A 24502-nucleotide genomic window follows, 5' to 3' on the forward strand; every position below is an offset into this window, starting at 1 on the left:
GACAGAATGATTTGTCATGGCAATCCGGCCATTATTTCGCCCAATAGTCGTGTTTCATGTTCCAATTCGAATACATACTGCTTTCGGCAGAAAAACATTAATGTGTATTATAATAGAGCTACCACTATTATCTTGTAATATTGTAGAATTCTCAAGCACATAGAGACAATACGAGGGGCCTATGAATGATACATACACAATACAATATCGATTTTGATTTCGTGCACGTGCTCTGTGCTGAGTGTGCTCATCGCGTTGGTTTGCAAGGTAGGTAGTCAGCCTACCATTTTTCTTGTAAGACGGTCTCGATTTTTGCAATTTATAGTAAAAGTCCGCATATTATGTTCCCAAAGTTTCTTTCAGCTATTAAAAGATTAGATTCTCATAAAGACAAAACAGTAATCTTTAGTGGGGACCTATGTAAATTTTACATAAAATTGTCACCATCAATTCAGTGTTCATTTCCACTAAATTCAGAAAATATTTTGGCGTATATAAAATTGAAATCAAATTCTCTGCTTCCTTAACCACATAAACTGTAGCACGATTGGGTATCACGAATCGTTATATATGATGTACAGTAAATATTCAAATATTCTTTTATACATATGATGCTTCAGTTTTTACGCAAAAAATATTTCATTGAAAACCCTCCCACTCGGCTCGATTTGAAAGTCGTGACTGTAAAAATTGAAAAATGTATTAATATATACATCATATATCGAAATTTTAATATTATTTTAAAAATTTTAATTCAAGACAGGATAAAGAGTACTTTTGTTCTACTTGTCTGAAATTATCAAGTCGGTGGTTACTTCCAAGATACAAATAACGATTATTTCATAACAAGAAATGTCTTTAAAAAGACAACGCCATGGATGCAGATCAACTTCATAACTTTGAATCGCAAGTACTTTGAATGCTAGTAAATTTGAATGTTTGGCACAACTAACCGGGTGTGAAATATTGGCATTTATTGGTAAATACACCACCAATGACATACTAGGAAATACTCAAAAGTTTCATGTTGAAAGCTGAATTCACAAATGTGTGCGGAATAGGTCTACATTTAAAAGGGCATTTCGTGATCCAGAGCCTCACCCCCCACCTTTCTCAAAAAAAGTTGAGATTTTTATACCACTGGAAACCTCTGGCTACATAATGTTTATTTACAAAATATTCCTTGCAGATTAATTCGTTTTGCAAAGATATCGTGAAATTTACAACACATTGTCTATGGAGCATTGTAATACACATAATCATGCATAACTCGCAAACGCAAAATCGGAATCAACTGAAATTTTTGGAATAAGCTTTTTTCGTGGATATGTATTGAAAAATGTCACAAAGAGGATGCTGGGATCACAAAATACTCCTTTAATTCATACCTGTAACAAACTGCTCAATTGAAATCACATCATCCGAGTTATACAACAATCTATATATTCAGACAACCTTAAGAATGTTTGCTGCTTAAGGGATTTCATATCAATTCATAACTCCATATGTCTGTTCTTTACCTCTTCTGTGTTTTACCATTATTTTTACCATTTACCAATGTTTGGTAAATTACAGTTAAAATCCCTTAAAAACATAACATTTTATTTGAGATATTTATTCGCAATGTATAGTTTATTGGTAGTTACACTGATCATATTATAATCAAAAAGACTGATTACTCAATCCCAGGGATTCCTGGGCTCAAACCAATCTTTATTTTCTGAATGTGTTGATTATATTGTTACTACTATAAACTGTTCAGTTGCTATACCAAAAATATGTAAAACCAAAGCCAATATCTACCCCCAATTAGTGGTATTTACCCCCCCACCACCACCACCACCATCACCACCAGTGTCACTCCCAACATCAATTAGTGATGGTAGTAGCCTTCTGTACTGTTTACACCCAGCTTGGTTCCTGTCTGGTCAGATAATTGCTCATTATTATCGTTGAATTAGTGATCACACTAGTTGACAGCTTATCAGCAGCCTGGATCAGCGGTGCAATGATATCCCTTTTTTCATAGAGCAATTGTTCAAAATGTTTAATGTCAAATGGTTCCTAAAAACCTTATTTGTGAATGGATTTTCATCGTTGAAAAAACAAAATGAATGTTTAATATATTATTTATTTCATTAACAGCAATTTCCTAAGTTTCCAACCATAAATAATCATAGAGTTTCACCTGTTTACAAAATAAGTGTTTATTTCAGATTTCCAATTAATTATGTTATCAGTAAACCTGATTGGAGGTCAAATCCAAATCTTGCTAATATTTACATTGTTATAGTCAAAAACGATACTTTGTCCTGGTAGTCCCTGGCAACCCAGTCTGCATGTAGCTCATCCGTAAACATACACGACAGAAACCGACTGTGAAGGAGCCTACATGCACGTAAACAACTTTCTAGTATAATAAAATCCGTTTTTGAGTATAATAAAGAAAGTCATGCATTGGCAACATGAAGGAAATACCTATTGCCCACTTGGTAAAATGCATACTCGTAGCCCAATCTTGCACATCATAGCACCCTGTTTAGGTTTGTGGTTTCGAAATATTGCAAAACATTAGTTCTTTCAAATATGAAACGCTAAAACACAAATCTAGAACAAACACTCATTATATTTAGAAAGATATAGCAAATTTTCCATGATAGAGATTGGACCCAAGACAAAGTACACCCAAATTAGGTGACAATTCAGAATTAAGCCATGGCTGGAAAAAAATTGATAATACATTTGTGACTTCTTCGCCAAGTGAACGATTTTACGGGCTCATTAATTTCTCCATGCGTCTTATATCGACTGCTATGCCCGGGAGAAATCGTAGATAAGAATGATGACAATGATATACTTAATAATGCCCATTAAATACGCTGCCGAGGCCACCTTAACGGCAGTGAGTGAGGTGTCCCGGGCTAAACGATAATGACCCTGCCTTGTTTCCCTACGGCTCTGAAACGAAAAAAAGAAAAACAAGTAAACGATATTAACTGAATGCCGGAGAAGTCATACTGCAGTTACTGTCCGTTTTCCTATACACAATACACAGTGCTCTTACCATTGACGCGTGACCTCTACAAATAGCATATGTTAGAAGTATGGGGATTTGTCTAGTTAACGTCGCTGTGTGAAAAATAACCGGCCAATATTAAAAGAAAAATATAGTTTTGTAACATGTCCTAAATTTTTAGCTAATTTAGATGTTTGGAAATATTCGTACTTTGGTGGTTTAGGAAGGATATGTAAACGACAGATAACACCAAAAAATTTGAAGAAATTATTTCCAAACCGTTTAAGTCTGCAAACCACCATGCTTCTCATTTTCAAGAACGCTGGTTAACAATAAGCAGAGCATTGTCTCATTTCGTAAACAAAAGTCCACACAGAATTGTTCTCTATAGCGTTCGCTTTATAATCGTTCACCCAACTGAAACTATAATACCAGCTCATTGCTCCATTGTGCATGTAAAGCAGAAACATATGTTGTGTGTATTTAACCAGAGAAGATATGATTTAATCAGTTGAGCTGTTTTCAATGAGTGTTATCTTGGTTTAATAGCTTTTAATGGGGTTTAAGTCCTGCAAAGGTCGTGGTGAATTCTACTGTAGACATGACTGCATCATGTCCCGCTTGAAGTATTAGTTTTAGGTATTAGTTTATCTCAAAAGAATAGTTAATCTTATTGTCACACTTATGCTATGGTTTACGATGAGTTTCGTAGGTAAATAGTACAGGGCGCTATAGGTTTGGGATTTTATATTCATACATTAGTGGAACCAATGGTTTTTGGCATATTTAAACCTGAAATGAAAAAAATTTGACTGGTTACATTTTTTCTATGCCCCCTGTGGTTCCCACAAGTGGTCGGCGGTCACAGAGTGGGAAAAACTTAAAAATAGTCCCACCATGTTGTAATGTATCTCAAATTGTTCCTCTTATCACACGGAATAAAAAATAAAATCAATTGTCATAACGGTGCTTAGTTCGAATAGGTCAAATAGATCAAATGTCAAAAATTGCATACACAAAGGTCAAAATTAAAAAATGGTCCGATTTCATCGACCGGACCAAGTTCCGGCTAGTAGTCTCCAATCCAGTACGTTAAAATTCAAGTGAGGCTCACGCAAAACATGGACTGGGTTAACTGCTAGTCTACACGAGACTGCCCTCATCGCTGTGATTTATGACTTATTTTCCGGGGATTTTTGACACTCACTGCACTGGATCGTGTGCCAATGAATATTTTTTTTCTGGATTCATAATGGAGTATTAATTACAATTTCAAACATGAACGTTTAAGTAAGAAGTACAACAACCCGTGTAATTAATATCATTCATGCAGTCATGTCTACAGCAGAATTCACCACGACCTTTGCAGGACTTAACCCCATTAAACCAAGATAAACCTCATTGAAAACAGCTCAACTATGTTAAATCAGTGATGTGTCTCATATCCATGGTTAAATCCACAAACACATGTTTCTGATTTACCTGTGTTATATTGCAATGGGCTGTGGTGAAATAGGTATCATGATTTCAGTTGGATGCACCATTACAAAGCAAACGAACAGTAACAATACTCTGCGTGGCCTTTGTTTCCCAAATGAGAATAATAGTCTGCATATTGTTAACCAGGCTTGTTGATGGTACAACTCATGTCAAACTTGTCAGAGTAATTGTGATTGTATCACACAAGTAAATGAGAAACATGTGGTTTTAGACTTAACACGGTTTGGAAATAAGTTTGTCATTTTTTAGCTCCCTATCGGGCAGTCAGAACTCCATATTTGGGAGGGCTCGATAACAATCTTCCCAAAATCGCATTTTAATAATATTTAGACGACCATAGAGGGAAAGAATTGATTGAAGTTTATTTACAGCTTCAGCGAAAATTGATCAAACCGATCACCCGACGGTGCCCCTTCGAAGTTGGAGCTATCCCAAGTCAGCTGTTGAGCTCAATTTGACATTGAAATTACACGTCCGACTGGTATGAAATTTTGGAATTCTCTCTTCGGAAAAATAGCTCGACAACAGCTTTCCCGTGACATTTTTTACTTCAAATTGTAATATGTTAAGGATGAATATTATAATTCACATGTGAGCCTCTATGGCTAATATTGGGTGAAGGGTTTTGGTTTTCCTACCAGCTCACTAACTAGTTTATTCCCTATACCTACAGTTCAGTGAGTGAGCTAGAGGTCAATCATCAATTGGAGCGCTGTGTGTACACTGGAGAGGAAAACCGGACAGTAACTGCATAATGTTATGACAAACATGCAGCTCTTCTGGAGCCTTGTATGGTTTCGTACAAGCTCTAATTGAAATTACGTTGCGCTAGCTTTCTGCATACAGATCATTCCATACCGTACTAGCAGAGTAAAGTACGGTATGGGTTCCTCGTACTAACTATTCCTATCCTTCTCCTTGCTTCGCTTCTTGCTTGTTTGCTTGAAACACTCCTATACTACGGACGTACCCAACTTGCCGCTGACCCAGGGCCGCTGACTAGCCGAAAGGAGAAAAGAGAAGCAGATTGTGCAAGTCTTCTCTTGCCAGTACATAATCTCTCCTATCCCAAGATTCCTATACAACCTCTACGTCGGTCACTGATGGTAACCGAGATCTTGCGATCCCAGGCAGATATGTAGGGGATCTCAGAGCAACAAGCGGCACATGCATGACCCACAGGCGTGTGGATACGCTCTGGTGCTCACCAACGCTTGTCCCAGCTACTGAGTTAAAAAAAAACTAACTAAGGAATTCCACTACCCTACCTTAGGCGGATTAGGGATATAATCTCTACAATGGCATGACGGTGCTGTGAAGGTAATTCATCGAACAGCCAGTGAACAAAATCAGGGACTCCTGAGATCTGAGCAACAACTTGGCGCTTTTGGTTGGAGACAGAAGCAGTAAGTGCAGAGGGCGGATGAAGAAGGAATCTTATCTTTCATTCAAAACCAATCAATACCACAATTCAGAAGAGGAAATCTAAACTTTGGACATGTGTGCTGCCAAGTGGGCACAACTTGATTATGTATTAATCAGGAAGAAGTGGAAAAAATTTATAATCAAAGCACAAGCCTGCAACTCTTTCGCAAGCACTGGTTCAAATCATAGGATAGTGACTGCAAATATCCGACTCAGTCTATTAAAGAGCCAACAACAAATCACCTTCAAAGAGAGTGAAATATGATTGGGCCAAACTAGCAGCAGACACTGAACTTCAGGACAACAGGCCCCTGATCTTCAGGACAAGTATACTATGGAGATTAAAAACTACCTGATTCAGGCCAACAAGGGGGTTCCCGAAAAAGTAATGCCTAAACTTGCCAAAGAAACAAAGAAAAGCACTTTGCATTGAATCTAGAGTAGAAAGAGCTACACAACACCTAACAGAAGTCAACAAGAGACACGTCAAAGAGAATACCAAAGATACTCATTTAGAATTTGAGCAAGGCAAGGAGGAAATAGACCAGGCATATGAAAGGGCAAACAGGGAGTTTATAGAGAATAATTTGAAGGAATCTGGAGGAAGCCAAACCAAACCACAGATATAAATTAGCATGGAGTATCATCAATTGTGTTAGTGGAAGAAAAAAGGCAAGGAGTGGAAGACTAAAGGATGACACCAAAGAAGAATGGCATGACCATTTCAAGAACCTACTAGGGAATCCACCACAAGTGACAAAGGAAGATGAGAATATCTCAACTACATTTCATGAACTACCCATCAGAACAGATGTTTTTGACATGGAGGAATGCCAGAAAGCAAAGATGGCTATTAAGGAAGGCAAGAGTTATGGAGAAGATGGTATTCCACCAGAGGTGATCAAGAGATGTAATATTGACATAAAGGCAATGGCATTAAGCGTGTAACAAACTCCGGAAACAAACTCAATAATATTCAAAAATCTTCCTTACACAGACACCTCAAAATACGCCTGTTCCAAGCCATTGTAGAAAGCGCCCTGCTGTATGGTTGTGAAACCTGGACCATCACCAAGAAAATTGGTAAAGCAATGGATGGATGCTGTACTAGAATATTACGATCAGCACTAAATGTGAGCCGGAAAATACATTTGACCAATAAAGAATTGTATTGTATAGGGACATTCCAACTGTAACTTCGAAACTCACCACAAGATAGCTACGGTTTGCAGGACACTGTAAGAGAGCCGAAGGTAGAATAAAATCTGATCTGGGTACTTGGAAGCCCACACAAGGAAAAAGAACCAAAAGACGTCTCAGGAAGACCTTTGTGGACCTGCTTCAAGAAGACACAGGATATACAGGATATCAGAAATTGAGACCAGCATGCAGGACAGGTGGTTTTGGCGAGCCATCTCAACATCATCAGTGATTTAGTTACGTTTGGTTTATGCGTTAACGTACCAAGAAATCAGTTTCCGACGATACAGTTCTTTCAGGGACACCCTGTAGATGTGCTAATATAGCCTGCTAGAGGTTCAGCCGAAAGCTGTGTATTTAAGGTGGTACTAGACCCTTGATAAATGTGTGACTATATTTGCATTTTCTTAAAAAATATTAATTCACTGGTAGCAAACGTTATGTCTAGGAATCCAATTACTTCACTGAAATCGCAGTGATTCAAGACAGGTGGCTCATTATGAGGTACATTCTAGCGGTATACGGCACCTCTTTTCTTATCATAAGCTTGTCCGCTTGTCTTGAGTCACTGAAATTCCAGTGTAGTATCTTGAGTCCTTGTAGAAAATACGTTTGGTATTGATGGTTAGAGGAAATATCAAATTTACATAGGAAATAGTTAGTTACTTTATCACAAATATGTGCGTTTTTAAAAACAAAATAAAGAAACAAATTGCTACTATAATACAGGGTAATTTTCTACATTTCGAGGCCAGTTCTTTTGTTCAAAGCACGAAGTCCTTACCAGTATTTATGGGGAAATCTGATAAATTTTCTTTGTTCACTGTGTTGTCTTTTTTTAAAGACATTTCTTGTTTACCTTAACGGAATAGACGGTTGCAACGATGCCAAGTAAACAGCAGAATATCATAGAAATGATAGAAAGCCCCAAACACGAACTTGGTGCCTTAAAGGAACGCAGATCATTAGCAGGTTCACTCGATTGAGTTGTGCGTACGATGACGACGGTATTCGGTTCCGGTTGAGGCTGAAAATAAAACAGAAACGTAAAATGAATACATTATGGAATATTGAAAAAATGATGAGCATAAGACAATGCCAGACACAAAGCTAGGGTATAAAGCATTATAATAATTGGCCACTATAAAGACACAGTAAAAGAGTATGCAATCGTGAGATGGTGAGATTACCCATGTAACAACTATGAACTCAGGTGGTGCAGTAATATAACTATCGAATAGTAATCGTAAGGCCTGGGTTTCAATCCCCGCGCCGAGTCATGATTTTCTTCTCTTTCGATTTATATGTAAGTTTGATCGAGCTTCATGAAGTCATTTGAAGTAAGATTTGTATTGTCAAATTGCATTATTAACCTCTTAATTGTAATAAGGTAATAAGCAGTATTCCCGCGGAACTATTTAATAGGATTGTGGTAAGGCAATAGAATAGGCAATCGGGTTTTTTTTGTGATTGCCATTGCGTGAGATAAAAGCATTGGGTGTCACGTTACTTAATATCAATTATTGATATTGTGCTGCAGTGTTTGGATCAATTATAATTTGCCAATTACACATTATATTCAAGGATCCTGTGATTAATACAATTACATTTACGAAAGTCAATTTCAATTACACGTGAAAATAACATTTCTCAACTATAGTTGTACTACAATTACAATAAAATACAAAGAAGCCCACATTAAGATTTTTTTGGAATTATATTACAATTACAATTATATAATTGTGCTTGGTTTCGAAAATTCATCGCATTTAGAATAAGAAAATTATTCTTTTGTGACAAGTTACATTTTCGATTTCATTTTGTCACGTGATCACATGAACTCGTTTGATATTTTTTTAGAATCAGCCGCTGTTGTTTTGCTAGCGTTTTTATTGCTACGGTAAGTTCCGCAGCATCTTCCACATTGAGCGGCTGTAAATTTCGCAATTCGACAATTTTCACAAATTTTGCTCCAAAATAAATGATAAATTGGCTATTGTTGAGAAAATTGTGAAAAACATCCTTTCTTAAACCACATTTTCATGAAATTGAGGGCCTTAAAATGCCTGAACCAAAATGGCTAAAAATGCACCCCGAGCCTAAACTAAATGGCTGAAAATAAACACCGAATCTCTCGCACCACCCCTATGCTCTACTAAGAACCCTCGGGCTAACAAACGTCAGAGGCCTACCGACTAAATTGACTTACCGTTTGACCATCCTTCGCTGCCAGTTGATGATCCGACTGATACGCAAGGTTTGTCTCGGCCTGGGTTTGTGGTGGGTATGGTGCCATGTTGACAGAAGGACCTTGTTTATATGGTGGGGGATAAGCAGGGTCTGAAAGGTGAAAATAATTTTGTTTTGTTAGTCTCCCCCAGCAAAATGAATATCAATGAATTATTTCACACATACTTAAACAAAAGCAGATCAAATAAGTGTCTACAAAAGACATCAATTACCTTCAGCAATTTTGTCGTATCCGAACTGAACATTTTCATTTTTATGAGCTGCCATGATATCAATGGTTGACATGGTTGAGAGCCAGAAAGCCCCAGGAAAAAAAGGTTGACCCACTTTGCCTGTCTTTTGATATATCTCTGCCCCCGCAGACCAAGCCATGTTGTCAACAGGTCCGTTAAACCCTCCAACATTGAAAAATGGGGAGTGGGGAAGGGTGAGATATAGAAGGGGGGGGGGGTGTCTGTACTTAAAATAATATTGCATGCATGTTTCACTAGCCTCTCCAATTTTGATAGGGCACGCACTTCCATTCATTTCATTTCATTTCATTTCATTTCATTTCATTTCATTTCATTTCATTTCATTTCATTTCATTTCATTTCATTTCATTTCATTTCATTTCACTTCATTTCATTTCATTTCATTTCATTTGCCAGATAAAAAACATTAAACATACAGTAAAACACATACAATGATTGCACAATATTAAAAGTATATAACATTTTCAATTGACCAGCAATTAACATGAGTTATTTTACATATCATCATCATCATCATCAGCCATTGTCGGTCCACTGCTGTCTCCTGTCTCCGCCAGGTAGCTCTATCTCTTGCCTTGCTGAACCAATTTACCGTTCCCCAGTACTGATCTATCTCGTCTCTCCATCTGTTTCCCACCATCGGTCTCCATACAGTAATTGCTGTAGTCCATCTGTTGTCTGTTCTTCTGCTGATATGCCCTGCCCAATTCCATTTCCTGTGTTTGGCTGTTTCCAAGATGTCTTGAGTCTTTGTTTGATCTCTAACCCATTTGTTTGTCTTTCTGTCTTTGTAGGTGATCCCTAACATGTTCCGTTCCATGTTGTGCTGTGCCGCTTGTAGCTTCTTTTCCATTTTTGCAGTAAGCGTCCATGTCTCAGCCCCATATACATGTAATCGTTGGAATTATACATTGGTTGAACACTTTCCTTTTCAGGCATATTGGTATCTCTCCTCTCATGATATTGCTAAGCTTTCCGTATTGCCTTCATCTATGCTTGATTCTTCTCTTTATTTCCTGCTCTTGTCCTTTTTCCTTCAAGCTGAACTGCTGTCCCAGGTATATATATTCATTGACTTCTTCTATGTTGCAACCATTTACAGTGACTATTCTTTGCTGGACGAAGGGTCCTGTTATTATTTTTGTTTTCTGCATGTTCATCTTCAGACCACATTCCTTGCTAGCTTCAGCGAGCTCCCTAAGCATGGTTTCAATTTCTTCCAGGCTTTCTGTTATGATGATTATATCATCTGCAAATCTGAGATGGTTGAACTTCTCTCCATTGATATTAACACCCTTTTCGTCCCACTGAAGCGATTGGAATATGCTTTCCAGACATGCTGTAAATAACTTTGGCGAGATTGTATCTCCCTGTCTCACTCCTTTTTTGATGTTGATCTTTGCACTTTCTTTCTGAAGAGTTACTGTGGTTGTGCAGTTTGTGTATATATCTCTCAGTAGGCTTATGTATTTACTTTCTACTCCTTGTTGACGTAATGCATCCAACACTGACTGGGTTTCCACGGAATCAAATGCCTTTTCATAGTCTATAAAGGCCATGCAGAGAGGTTGATTATACTCATGACATTTTTCCTTCAGTTGATTGATGGTATGTACTGATCAGAGATGTATCGTTCGAGTCCGGACTCGGACTCGAGTCCGGACTCGAGTCCACTTTTTGTTGGACTCGGACTTGGCTCGGACTCGGACATGAAAAGACTCGGCTCGGCTCGGACTCGGACACAAAAGGACTCAGACTCGAAGCCGAGTCCGGTCCGAGTCCAGTCCAATTAAATCCATGTAAAATGTGAAATGATAAATCTAAAAATGTCAAAATAGATCTGAAATTTGTTGACTTTACTTATTTGAACATTTTCCAAATTAATTGGGGGCTGTCAAATCTGTGATCTGTCATATATTCTACATCCAGCAAATTATTTAGATTTATCTCTCACTAAGTTAGCAGAATCATAATTATTATTGTTATCATTAATTTAGTACTGAAATAATTGATAATTAATTAAATGCATTATTTGAATATTTGGACTATAAAAAATATCTAAGAGTTTTTTTCATGGAACTTTCCAATCCATTAAAATTTAAGAGAGACACATGCACTGGACCCTACATCTCAGCTCCCACTCAGTAAATTGGTAGGTCCATGACAGGGCTACGGTGTCTGTAGTTTGTGTGTGCTCACTACTCACAGCACATTTGTGTGGGACAATTTTGAAAAGATGTTTAGAATTAAAGGTGAATTTCTGTTCTGATTAAGTTCTGATTATTATTATGATGATGATGATAAAGATGATGACGATGATGATGCAGAGATGCCAACATTAACATCCAGAAAATAGAGAGGATTCAAACAAAAAATAGGGAGACTTTCAAAATTACATGCAACTTCAAGGGCACAAAATTTGCCAGAAATTGGGAGGTTGCCAAATTTGGGTGTCAAAATGGATAAAAATGTTTACAATAATAGGGAGCCTCCCTCTAAAATGTATTTGAATACATTGCAATTCATTTACACATCTTTATGCTTCACACAGCCTAGTGACATTTCTCTAGTCCTGAGTTTACATGTAGTGTGCCACACACACACACAAATACCCCCACATGACTGCTGTCTGATACAGGTGTTCTGATACATGTAGTTTTTACCTTTAGGAGTTGCATGTAGCTGCTCATGTGTATGGGTCTTTGAAGTATTGTGTGTACCATGTGTACGGTTGGTTGGTTGGTTGACCTGGGTTGAGTCTTTGAAATGTCAACTGTATGGGGTGGGTGGGGTTTGGTAGGGTGGGTGTGTATAGGGAGAGCGGTGTGTGGTGTGGTGTAGTGAGTGACCTTTGACCAATGACCTCCTCTTTCTGCAATTTTATCATCAAAATGCCTTACAATTATGCGGAAACTTTGAAATTGTCTTTTTTTTCAGCAAATTTGTATTGTAAATTTTCAAATTAGAAACAAAATATAAAATTTTGCTCCATTATTTGGAATAATGACCCATTTTTTCAAAATTTTATACAAAATGACCCCTTCTTTCAAAATTTTATACCCAATTACCTAGCTTTTTCATTTTGTTATACCCAATGACCCATTTTTATACAAATTCCTACTAAGCAATGCCAGTAGGCAGATACATGTCACATTCAAGTTGAATGACCCCCCCTGCCCCCACCTCCGGCCATGGACTTATTTTTGTTGGACTCGGACTTGGCTCGGACTCGGCACCCCCGGACTTGGACTCGAGTCCGGACTCGGACACAAAAGGACTCGGCGGCCCTGATTTGGTAAAATGATCTAACTTGAATTAAAATCGCTGTTTCGAGAAAAAGAGCTTTAAAGTTTGAACACTGGCCGTTTTTCTTTTTGAATAAAATAAATTATTAAACAGATCTAATGTCTTAGAAAATATAAAAATCTCATTATTTGGTGGCATGGTGGTGATTTGAGGATATCGCCAATGGAAAGAGCGCCCTCACATTACCCATGATATGGATTTATCTCAAAATGTTCAAATTTCAAGTTAGATCGTTTTACAAATCAGGGCCGTCGGACTTGGCTCGGACTCGGATACAAATGGACTCGGCTCGGCTCGGACTCGGACAAGCTGGTCTCGGGTACAAGTCTGGTATGTATATGGTCCATGGTGGAATAGCCACTTCTGAACCCTGCTTGCTCTTTGGGTTGGTTACTATCTAGAGTGTTTTCTAATCTGTTGGTTAGGATTCTTGTGAAAAGCTTGTACACGTTTGAGAGCAGGCTGATGGGTCTGTAGTTTTTTTAAATTTACATATAGGAGTTATTAAAAGGCAAGACTCCAGTCTATGGTGAGGAATCCAAGACTCCCTCGGTGTGCAAAAACAGGAGAACAAGATACAGAGCCTCTGGCAGGGATAGCCAAGAGTAACAAAAGTCACTTTCAAAGAGGCTAAACCTAAAAACTCTGCAAAAACAACACAGCAAAACAGAGATCACACCGAAGGAGACAGGATTTCTCCCCATGAACTAGAGTGGGGTAAATAAATAAACTAAACATATTACATAAGAACACGCTATAAAAATCAATTCCAACTGAGATTTTTGAAGTGCTCTTTGGAATTTGTTAAAAACCCATTTAAACTGAAAATAAGTTGATTACGGAGATCTTGAGGAAGTTGATCAAAAAAAGCAGGAAATCTGTTGAAAACAGTGAATTTAAAACCATCTGTGCGAGCATAGGTGTGACTAAATTTTAAATTCTCGTTGTGGCGGGGATTCCCCGGGGGGGACTCAACTTTGGAAGTGACGGTATGTGCCTGTCTCTTTTGAAGTCGACTATACCCGATGACCCCCTTTTTTTAAAAGCCATACCCGATGACCCCCCTTTTTTTAGTTGCGGCTACACAATGACCCCCTTTTTTCCTAGAATAGCATCATCAAAATGCAACAAAAAATGCCGAAACTGTCATTTTTTGCTCCATTTTTTCAAAATTATGCCGAAATTTTCAAAATTTTGCTTCATTTTTTCACAATTTTCTACCCGATGACCCTTTTTTTAAAAATCTTATACTCGATGACCCCCTTTTTTCCAAAATATTGTACCCAATGACCCCCTTTTTTATTTTGTTTGTACCCAATGACCCCCTTTTTTAAAATAACGCTTTGTACCCGATAGGCCCCTTCTTCGCGACTCCGGTAGGCACATACCCGTCACTTCTAATGTTGAGTGCCCACCCGGGGGATTCACTGAGATAAACTTAAAGGGATTGATATCATACCTCCCATACAAACATTTTTGTTTAGTGCAAGTGTGCCAACTATTTTTTTCCTTGATTGTAGATTACTGTATGAAGCTTGAACTTATGTAGTTATGAATACTAATTTCGTGCAGAATGTTAAAAGCAAAGTTTGACTTTATAGTGTAATGGTTCGGAAAAATTAGGGTGCCATTTTTTCATATGGCATTAAAGGTGTCAAATCCAAGATGGGCGCCAATGTCAAAATAACCCCATATTTAGGCACAGTAGGTTTTATAGGATGTATTCAATAGGTCCAATTAGGTGGTAATACCCATGCCTCTAATACAAAGCAGTTGAATAAAAGCTCAGCTGATCATGCAATGCATGGCAGCCATTTTGTATTTCGAAATGGCCACAATTGAACACATTCGTGTGATTATTGGCATGTATGAAAACTTACCTTTTAATAGCATTTATTTTGTGTTTGTTAGTAAATTTTAGCTAACAAGCAAAGTATGATATATTTTAAAATCCAAAATGTGGTGTAATATTGTAAAGAGGATTAAAGTAGCTATCCATTGATATGCAACATATCGAAAGGTTTGGCTTTAAGTGATACCTTATAAATGCATCTATGCACAGTTTCCACCTCGATACACCTGATTACACAAATTCTTGTCCAAGCACAGTGAGTCTAGCAATGCATTGTCTTTAAACAGTCTGTGTTTACACTACACGGTTGAGTGCCTAGCATCTTAAGAGCTGTGTGAGCTTCTTCTAGCTGGTGACTAGTGGTTTGTCAAAACCCCGATAACACTTCCCGCTAAAAATACTTTTTACTTTTTCATTACGTCAACAGATGACGCAATTCAATGTTTATAGCAAGGCGAATGTGGTAAATCTGTTGAAAACGGCCTATTCACGCACAATTTTTGACCACGATGTAGGTTTTGTCAAAACCCCGGTTGATCCTTACAATATTTTGCACTGAATAAATAAAACTCATCAGTGAGGCAAAATTTTTTTTTTTCAAAAAACTCCCATGTCTCCCCCTGGAAATCTAATGGTGCACCCCTTAGAATGACCATAGATGGAATGATGGTATTTTTAAAAACTCAAAGTAGGACATGGCATTTAAACTTCCTGAGTTGACACGTGTTTACATTTGGTACGCCCTCTGTTGGTCTTAGATCAGAACTGCGAGGCAAAACACACTATGAAAGAAGTTGATTTTTTTGTTTCATTAACTTTGGTTTTCAAAGAAAATAATACTTTAAATGTTATCAAACTTGTTTACAAATGCATCAATCTATATACAAAATATCACACAAAACTAAATTAAATTAAGTTGTTAAAAGGTTTTGAAGTTGGGTTTTGAAAAGAATTATGTGTTCTGATATAGACACTCTTGTGATATTTTGTCTGGCTTGAAACAACAGAGTGCGTTCTGAATGTAAACATGTGACATCATTGGTCAATTCGTTATACAAATACGAGCCATGTTCTAATTGAATGCACGTTTGCTTAAGAACATTTAGCAACATTAAATATCAAGAATATTTCAGTCATTTCCAATCCGGTGTTTTGACCTTCTCTCTCTGTGTCAGGTGGCGCTGTGTAGCGCTGCTGTGGTCTTCACAAGAGTACGCCATCTCACTCGATCTGATGCCAAGTGCGTTGCACCTTGCATTCCCTGGTTAGAAACCAGCTTCACGTCATTAGTCCAAGATGTTGGTGGACGTCCTCTTCCTCGTTTGCCTTCCATAGCCCCTTGCAAAATCTGTTTTTCTACACCTCCATGTTTCCTGACAATATGGCCAAAGTACTTCAGCTTTCTCTCCATTATGCCGCTTCTGATGGTTAGACTTGTACCAATCTTTTGACCTTATATACCTCAAATAACTTCCTGTGGTTTGCAAAACGAATTGTACAAAAAAATTCACAATAGGAAATAAAGCATTCGTGAAAAATAGAGTTCAGTGTGTGCGACACGATTAAAGTACTGGCGATTAATCGGTTTGGACCCAGTTGACGAACACGTACGTATCATGCGTTAGAATTGTGTAAAAATGTGCTCTTCAATCAATCAATCAATCAATCAATCAATCAATCAATCAATCAACCAACCAACCAATCAATCAATCAATCAATCTTTATTTTTCATCAATCTCATAAACATTATAGCAAAGGAAATATAATTATTGTACATTAACAAATATTGATGAACGTATGTACATCACAAAGGCCTGATAACGATGTAACACCTTGTAACTAACCAATAATTATAATTTAATCCAAACAACAAACATACACGTAAACATAAAAAAATGATTTACAAAGAACACATCTAATTTACAATAATACAATTTTAAGCAAACAAATATTTCAGCCGCGTTTGTTTGATAAATAGCATAGTGAACAACATAGAGTCAGCAAAATATGAAATTATGAGCGGTAGTATTTGTTATCTTTCAGATATACTATTTTTGAATTCAGTTACCGGTTTAGCTTCTTTAATTTCACTTGGCAAAAGTGAGTTAACCGACGAGAGCCGTTAGTCTACGTACTATACCGCCGCGTGCGACGGATTATTTAACAATGAAAACCTTTATGAACAAATTTGAATATTTTAAGAGGTAAAATTACAGTCAATGGAGCCTGTCGCGATTTGATGCAATCTATATCATATTTTGCTAATTTCAAGAAAAGCTCCTATAAAGATAGAAATTCAAAGATTACAAGAAACTTGGTACACGCATCAATTCATGCATCACCTTAATATAACTTCACATTGCATCCACATAACTTTAATTATTTCAACAATCACCGTATACAACAATACAACAAAAACAATTCTTCAATATTTCAAACATTGTAAGTCCTGTTTCTGAATCTTATTATTGCACATAATACACATGCACGTCATCAATTCGCAATCAGTCAAAGTTCCATGATGCAGTCATGTCTACAGTAGAATTCATCTCGACCTTTGCAGGACTTAACCCCATTAAAAGCTATTAAACCAAGATAACACTCATTGAAACAGCTCAACTGATTAAATCGGATCTTCTCTGGCTGTGCACATGTGACTGTTTTCATGTGCGACATCGCAATAAAGTTTGTATTATAGCTTCAGTTGGGTAACCGATTATAAAGGAAACGAAAGGAAACAATGGTATGTGTACTTTTGTTCACGAAATGAGACAATGGCGTGCTTTTTGTAAACCAGCATTCTTGAAAATGAGCAACATAATGATTATTGACTTAACACGGTTTGGAAATAATTTCTTCATATTTTTGGTGTTATCTGTCGTTTACATATCCTTCCTAAAACACAAAAGTACGACCCTCTCCAAACACCTAAATTAGCTAAAAATTTAGGACAAGTTACAAAACTATATTGTCTAGAATTTTAGAAGAGTACTTTTAATATTGGCCGGTTATTTTTCACACAGCGACGTTAACTAGGCAATGTACTATTACCTATAACATTAACTAAAACACCAAAGTACGAATATTTCCAAACATCTAAATTAGCTAAAAATTTAGGACATGTTTAAAAAACTATATTTTCTAGAACTTTAGAAGAGCACTTTTAATATTGCCCGGTTATTTTTCACACAGCGACGTTAACTAGTCATATCCCCATACTTTTAACGTAGGGCTATTTGTAGAGGTCACGCGTCAATGGGAAAGAGCACTGTGTATTGTGTATAGGAAAACGGACAGTAACTGCAGTATGCCCGTGTTTTTTATGCTGTGAATTCTTCATGAGGGCCGATTGTTTGATCGCCGTGTCTAACAATCAAGCCTTCGCGTATACGCGATAGAGCTTTGCGTGTCTTCGCGTTTTCGCGAAAGACCGTAAAAATACTACGTGCGTATCAGTTTCACCTGTCGCATTTCATTGATCAATCAGCCCTCAATTATCAGTGTACTTCGGTTGTATTTATAAATGCGCTTTTATAAATACGCACGTGATCACCTCCGCGCTGCCATAACAGCTTATAGACAGCAAGTCTGGAAGTAACCTTCTACATAGCGAGTGGTCTTTCTATACATTTGAATGCAAAGGCGGAACAACATGAGACTGTTGTGCAGCAAAATTGTCTATTTTGTTCAACTTAATGATTATATTGTAAACGTTTTTGATAACATATTATAAATTCGGAATTGCAAAATGTGTCCTAATTTTGCAATTCAATTAATACATAAAATTTGATGATATTTATCTACAGAGTTCCTATCCCTTTCTGTATAGTGGTCAATGCATGAGGATTTGGTCACGCTTGCTGGTCTTGGTATGGCGACCCATGGGTCACGTGCGTATTTATAAAAGCGCATATAAATATAACCGAAGTACACTGATTATCGGGTGATGCTGAGACTTTGACTGTTTGGAAATTGTCTGTTATCTCTTTTGTTTTTCATTTTTTCTCTTTCAATTATTACGAATTATGGTTGGCCCAATTTGTGGGAATCATTGACGCAGCCAGGGGGAAGCTGCCCCTGGAAGTTTTGCCCCACCCCTGTGGGATGCTTAAATCTTATTTAAGAGTCACATAGTTCACCCCCAAAGTTCAAGTTTGCTTGAAAGTTGCCTCCCCTTTGTCCACCCTCTGAAAAAGTGTTGACTATGTTTGGGAATTGTTTAGTGAGCTCATCGTCACTGGACGGGAAAAACTCATATGTACTTTTGGCCCTTGAACATGTATAAATCCTTGTAGGTGTAGACTTTATATTGAAGAGGTTGCTTCATCCATGTTCAAGGGCCAAAGTACATTTAGGAAACACCTCATATTTACTGTTGGCCCTCGAAAATGGATAAAGCCTCATAGGTGTAGACTTTATATTGAATGGTTTGCTTTATCCATGTTCAAGGGCAAAAAGTACATAATGAGGTTTTTCCTGCCCAGTGACGTCAATCATGCTAACGTTGAGGAATACGCCTAGGCTTGCATCTAATTGCATCCATATTCTCTACCATTAATTATTGTGGGAATACATGTTTCTGTATGGGAGCTGTAAGAATAGTAGGAGTAACTAACACGAAGTACTCCTGTGAAGTAAAGAATGACGCAGAGGACAGTAGTCAAAATGCCTATTGCATACGCTGCCGTGGCCCACTTAACCGCCCTACTTGAGGCGTCCCGGGCTTGACGAGAACGAGCCTGTCGTATTTCCTGGAGGCTCTGAAAAAAGGCAAAACAGACGAAATGTCCGATTAACATGTAAAAGAAATGGCATATGGCACTGCATTATATTGCAAAAAAACCACAACCCCATCTGGTTTAAACTATAGTTTTCAGTGAATAATATATAACGATAAATGGTAAAGAGTGAAAGTTTTCCGCCTTCCGCTAGGAATGCGACGAACATCATTTAAACGTAGTAATACCTAATTAGCACGGTGGCCTAATGGTTAGAGCGCGAGCTTCATAATCGAAAGGTTGCGGGTTCAAGCCCCACCACGGCCTGTGTGTTGCGTCCTTAAGCAAGACGGCTTAATTTCCAATTGCTTCACTCTACCCAGGTGTAAATTGGGGAGATGCTGGGGGTAATCACAATCTAAGTTGCTGAGAGTACCTGCGCATCAGTTGCGGACTTGTGGAAGCGGAAATGATTCTGATATACCCTAATGGCAGCGGAATAATTGTTGAAGTGTGCTGGTACTTAGCGCACGTTAAATCACCGACATTTTTATTTTATTTATCTTCCGCTCTTCTCCAGCGTGCCTCTGTGGCTTAATTGGTTAGAGCGTCGTGCTAGTATGACGAAGGTCGCCGGGTCGAATCCGGCCAGATGCTTTTTTTTTCAAACGTACTGGCTACTCTTGGGAAAGATTAAAATTGGTTCAACTGCAAAGAGTGTTTAATAGTAGCACTTTAAGAGAAGACGACCGTAACATAAGAATGTAACATTAATGGAATTAATGTTCCATATTCTGTCGGTTCGACATCCGGGCTATTTCTAGTCTCAGGCCCAAACTGCACATGGCACACGTTTTGTTATGAACGACTGAAACTGGCTGTGAAGGAGATATTGCAATGTTGATCACTCGGGAAAATCCAATACTCGACCATGCAATTTAATTCAAAGTTTGTCAGCAGTGGCGTACCGTGGCCGCTCTTACCCGGGAGCTGCAGAAAACGTAATTTTGCCACTCCCTTTATCAACAGCTCGAAAATGTTGACCCAATTCCATCTAGTAGGGCGCTCATGAATAACAAAGTGTGGGCTTGGGGTGTGTGTGGGAAGGGGTGTGGGGGTGTGGGGGTGGGGGGGGGGTGGGGGGGGGGGGTTTGTGAGGATCTTTTTTTTTTTTTATTTTTTTTTTTTTTGTTTTTGTGGTGTTTTTCTAGTACCCCGGGGGGCACTTCAATATGAAATGGATATAGGTGTAGGGCTGGCACTTTCGCACTAAGAGGCATTCGGTGAGAGCAAAATGTAAAAAATATGGGGTAATTGGGTGAGAGCATGATTTTTGGCATTCGGTGAGAGCAAAATGTGAAAAATATGGGGTCATTGGGTGAGAGCCGAAAAAGCGCCACAGAAACCTCGAAAATTGAGTATCTAGTTCTAAATGGCTTCAAATGTCCTTGTTTTTTTTTCAAAATAAGTAACAAAATCCATGATAAATGAAAGTTGCTGTTCAAATTGGACTTGTAAGGGTCTTTGGGTGACAGATCAAATGGAAAAATAGGGGTCTTCGGGTGACAGAACATGGACAGAGCATGTGTTCGTAAAAAAATATGGGGTCTTTGGGTGACAGCGATGCTGAAAAAAGGGGGTCTTAACAGACCTACATACGCGTCACATCCAAAGTTGGAGTGCCCCCCCCCCCGGTACCCCCATAGCGGCGTATAGTTAAACCATGGTTAAACCTTTTCCATAACTCTGCAGACGTTAATAGAAACTTGTTTGATTCCACTATTTGAGATCGAAATGTACACAACACAAATAACAGCAATCATCAACAACAAATCGGCTTGGGTAATATGGTATTCTGAGTGGGAATTACTCTCAAGGTTAATGCTGCGAATGATGATTTTTACCTGAACGGAGTAGACGGTTGCAATGATGCCAAATAAACAGCAAAAGAGCATAGAAATGATAGAATACGCCAAACACGGACTTGGTGGTGGCAAAGAACGTACATCACGAGTCGGTTCAGTTGTACGAACGATAACGACGGTATTTGGTTCCTGATGAGGCTGTAAATAAAGCAAAACCTAAAATTAATAAATTATGGATTCGTTACATTGATGTGATGCTGCCGGACTATATGCTTCATCCTAGCAGACCATAAGACAATGTCAGACACAAAAGTATGGTATAAAGCATAATAGTCCCGACTATATTCTTCATCTTCACTCAGTAAAAGTGTATGCAATCGTGACCGGACGAGATTACCGCATGTACCAAATATGAACTCTGGTAGAGCAGTAATATAACTCTCGACAAGTAATCGTGAGGCCCGGGTTCAATTCCCGCGCCGAGTTCTGATTTTTTTTTATTCTCTCGATTTATTATATGTATGTGTGCCCGAGCTTCATAAAGTCACTATCTTGAAATAATATTTGTATTGTAAAATTGCATTGTTGACCACTTAAGGGATGTATAGAGGGCGGGAACCTGATTTGGATTCCAGAGGGACTGTGCCTGTAAGAGACACATCCATCAGAAAAGGACTAGCTCAGATCGCCAAATAAGTCAGCAGTTCAGAAATTGCAATTATTTCCCAGCCTTGGAAAAAAATAGGAAGAGCTGGGAATCGAACCTAGTACTTCCCCATTGGGAAACCCAGTGCATGACCACTATTAACTGTGAGAAGATTGATAGTAATCCTTGATATTGCTGAATAGAATAAACCAATACCAAAACTAGGAATATGTGAAATGGCTATTAATCAATCAAGTTTTCAAGTTATCAACAATCAATAATAAACCGATGAATCATGGAATATTACTAATTACTTACTAATCTACCAAATAAATAAACAAGTCAGTAAATAAACAAATAAATAAATTGGCATAAATAAAATACATAATGCAGAATGCAAAACATTCTATATATTATTTATAATTTTCTGCTATACACGCAAAGGGGCTCTGCTTTTAATATCCGCGTCTAATCAATAATGGGTCTGTCACTCACTTGTTAAACTACTGTCTTTCCCTGTAGGATTACGTATTGACCACGTCCTAAGCAACTCAGTCGTAAACTGTATGCTTTATAACAGATCACAGTACCCAAGGAACCATATAACAAGGTCAGTCATTGGCCGGCTTGCTGAATAGCAGGGCATTATACAAAGAGATACTTCATGTAAGTGTCAATCACAACACAAGTTTGATAACAGTTCGCTATATCCTTGGTTTAAATCAAAATAATTGTCAATAAACGTATCCAAAGCAACATAATATAGACGTAGACGCAAGCTTTCATGCGGGAAATATAAACACACTCGCTATAGTCGTGGCCTTTAATGAGATATTGTACAAATTTTCTGGCAAAAACGATGAATAATTTGGCACTTTTCCTGGTAAAATTGTGAAACCAAATGTTCATGAAATTGAGGGCCATAAATAAACCAAAATGGCTGAAAATGCACCCGATGCTAAATGGTTGAATATGCATCCCGAATCTTCCGCACATCCTCGTATCATCATTTCCCCGGGTTCGAAAACGTCAAAACTATATTGGCCTACTGACCAAACTGACTTACCGTTTGACCATACTTCGCTGCCAGTTGATGATCCGACTGATAGGCAAGGTTAGTCTCGGCTTGGGTTTGTGGTGGGTATGGTGCCATGTTGACAGAAGGGCCTTGGTTATATGGTGGGGGATAAGCAGGGTCTGAAAGGAGAAAATGAAATTGTTATTTCAGCCTATCCTGCCCCAGAACTATCAATATCAATTAATTATTTCACACATACTTAAACAAGATTGTATTTAATATTGTATTACTTCATATATTTTGTAATACTTTGTTGAATTTAATGTATCGCATGCATTTTGATGATTGATGAAAATAAAATATGAATGAATGAACAAGAACAGATCAAATAAGTGTCTACAAAAGACATTAATTACCTTCAGTCATTTTGCTTTGCCCGTCCTGTACTTGACCATTTTGAGCTGCCATAATGATGGTAGACAATTTGCTAATGTCTGTCTTCACGCTTTAACATCAAGGAACTAAAATGCTCTAAAAGAATCGTCTATATGGTTTATATTATATTCATTCTAGTGTGGCGAATTCGCAATGAATGCTGGGAAATGAAGTTTATTGACTGAGACAATTTTGACCGATAAAAGTACAATATAATTTTGCTCGACGTATGAGTCCTTTTCTTTGCGTCTTATTTATCAGGTCTATTCATTGTTCGGGGATTTTTTGGGGAAAATCCCAATATGGTTAGATTTAAAAAAGATGTTCTGCTTTTTATGTTATTCTTTGAATTACTTTATTGAACTGTAACGGGTATTTGAACAATGGTATACAATGTGAAGCTTGGTCCCATTAGTTTGTTATGACTAATGTCGCACAAATATTATTATGAGTTAAATGTGCATTCCAGTGCCATTTTGGAATTGCAGCAGGCGTTCATAATATTAGGAAATAGAGGCAATGGCGGCTCAATAGGTGAATCATCCGCAAAACTTGGGCTCCCTCCCAAGGTCAGGCCCAGTCAGAACAAAAATCACGGAAAATTCCAATATTTGGACAAAAAATTGCTGCTTATTTGGCAATTTTTATTTCCCTAAAATTCGCCTTATCCCAATGTTCCCCTGCCCCAGAAGAAAAAAAATACACCAATATTTGAAATAATACAAGAAGAAAGTTCAGCAGCAAGAAAAACGGCTTTGAATCGAATTAAATGACTGTATATTTATGACCTTTCATGGTAACTCTAAGTGGGACATTTAAGACATTGTTTTGTATCGTATTTACATTGTTTTGTATCGCATTTTTAGAATACGGAGGTGGTCACGTGCGCAAAAACGTATTTATAAATATAGTCGAAGCAAACTGTTAAGTGGTGTATTTTGAAATCTTGTTAACTTGGCTAACTTTCCGATTCTTTCGACAAATAAAAATATAGAAGAAGAAGTAAAAAATGCTCAC

General features: G+C 37.8%; 2 protein-coding genes across 2 annotated transcripts; both read right to left on the reverse strand.

The window, feature by feature from the left end:
- Positions 1 to 2596: 2596 nt before the first annotated feature.
- Positions 2597 to 9692, reverse strand: LOC140165375 (uncharacterized). The gene is made up of 4 exons (XM_072188697.1): positions 9604 to 9692; positions 9351 to 9481; positions 8001 to 8168; positions 2597 to 2958 (listed from the first exon to the last, which is right to left on the reverse strand). Exons 1-4 carry the CDS (start codon positions 9674 to 9676, stop codon positions 2812 to 2814), a joined length of 519 nt encoding a protein of 172 aa, XP_072044798.1. The 5' UTR covers positions 9677 to 9692; the 3' UTR covers positions 2597 to 2811.
- Positions 9693 to 16346: 6654 nt separating this feature from the next.
- LOC140166217 (uncharacterized) lies at positions 16347 to 23614 on the reverse strand. The gene is made up of 4 exons (XM_072189618.1): positions 23467 to 23614; positions 23099 to 23229; positions 21426 to 21584; positions 16347 to 19563 (listed from the first exon to the last, which is right to left on the reverse strand). Exons 1-4 carry the CDS (start codon positions 23516 to 23518, stop codon positions 19333 to 19335), a joined length of 573 nt encoding a protein of 190 aa, XP_072045719.1. The 5' UTR covers positions 23519 to 23614; the 3' UTR covers positions 16347 to 19332.
- Positions 23615 to 24502: the final 888 nt, after the last annotated feature.

The sequence above is a fragment of the Amphiura filiformis genome, chromosome 12 (assembly GCF_039555335.1).
Source record: "Amphiura filiformis chromosome 12, Afil_fr2py, whole genome shotgun sequence".
In the NCBI taxonomy this organism is placed as follows: Eukaryota; Metazoa; Echinodermata; class Ophiuroidea; order Amphilepidida; family Amphiuridae; genus Amphiura; species Amphiura filiformis.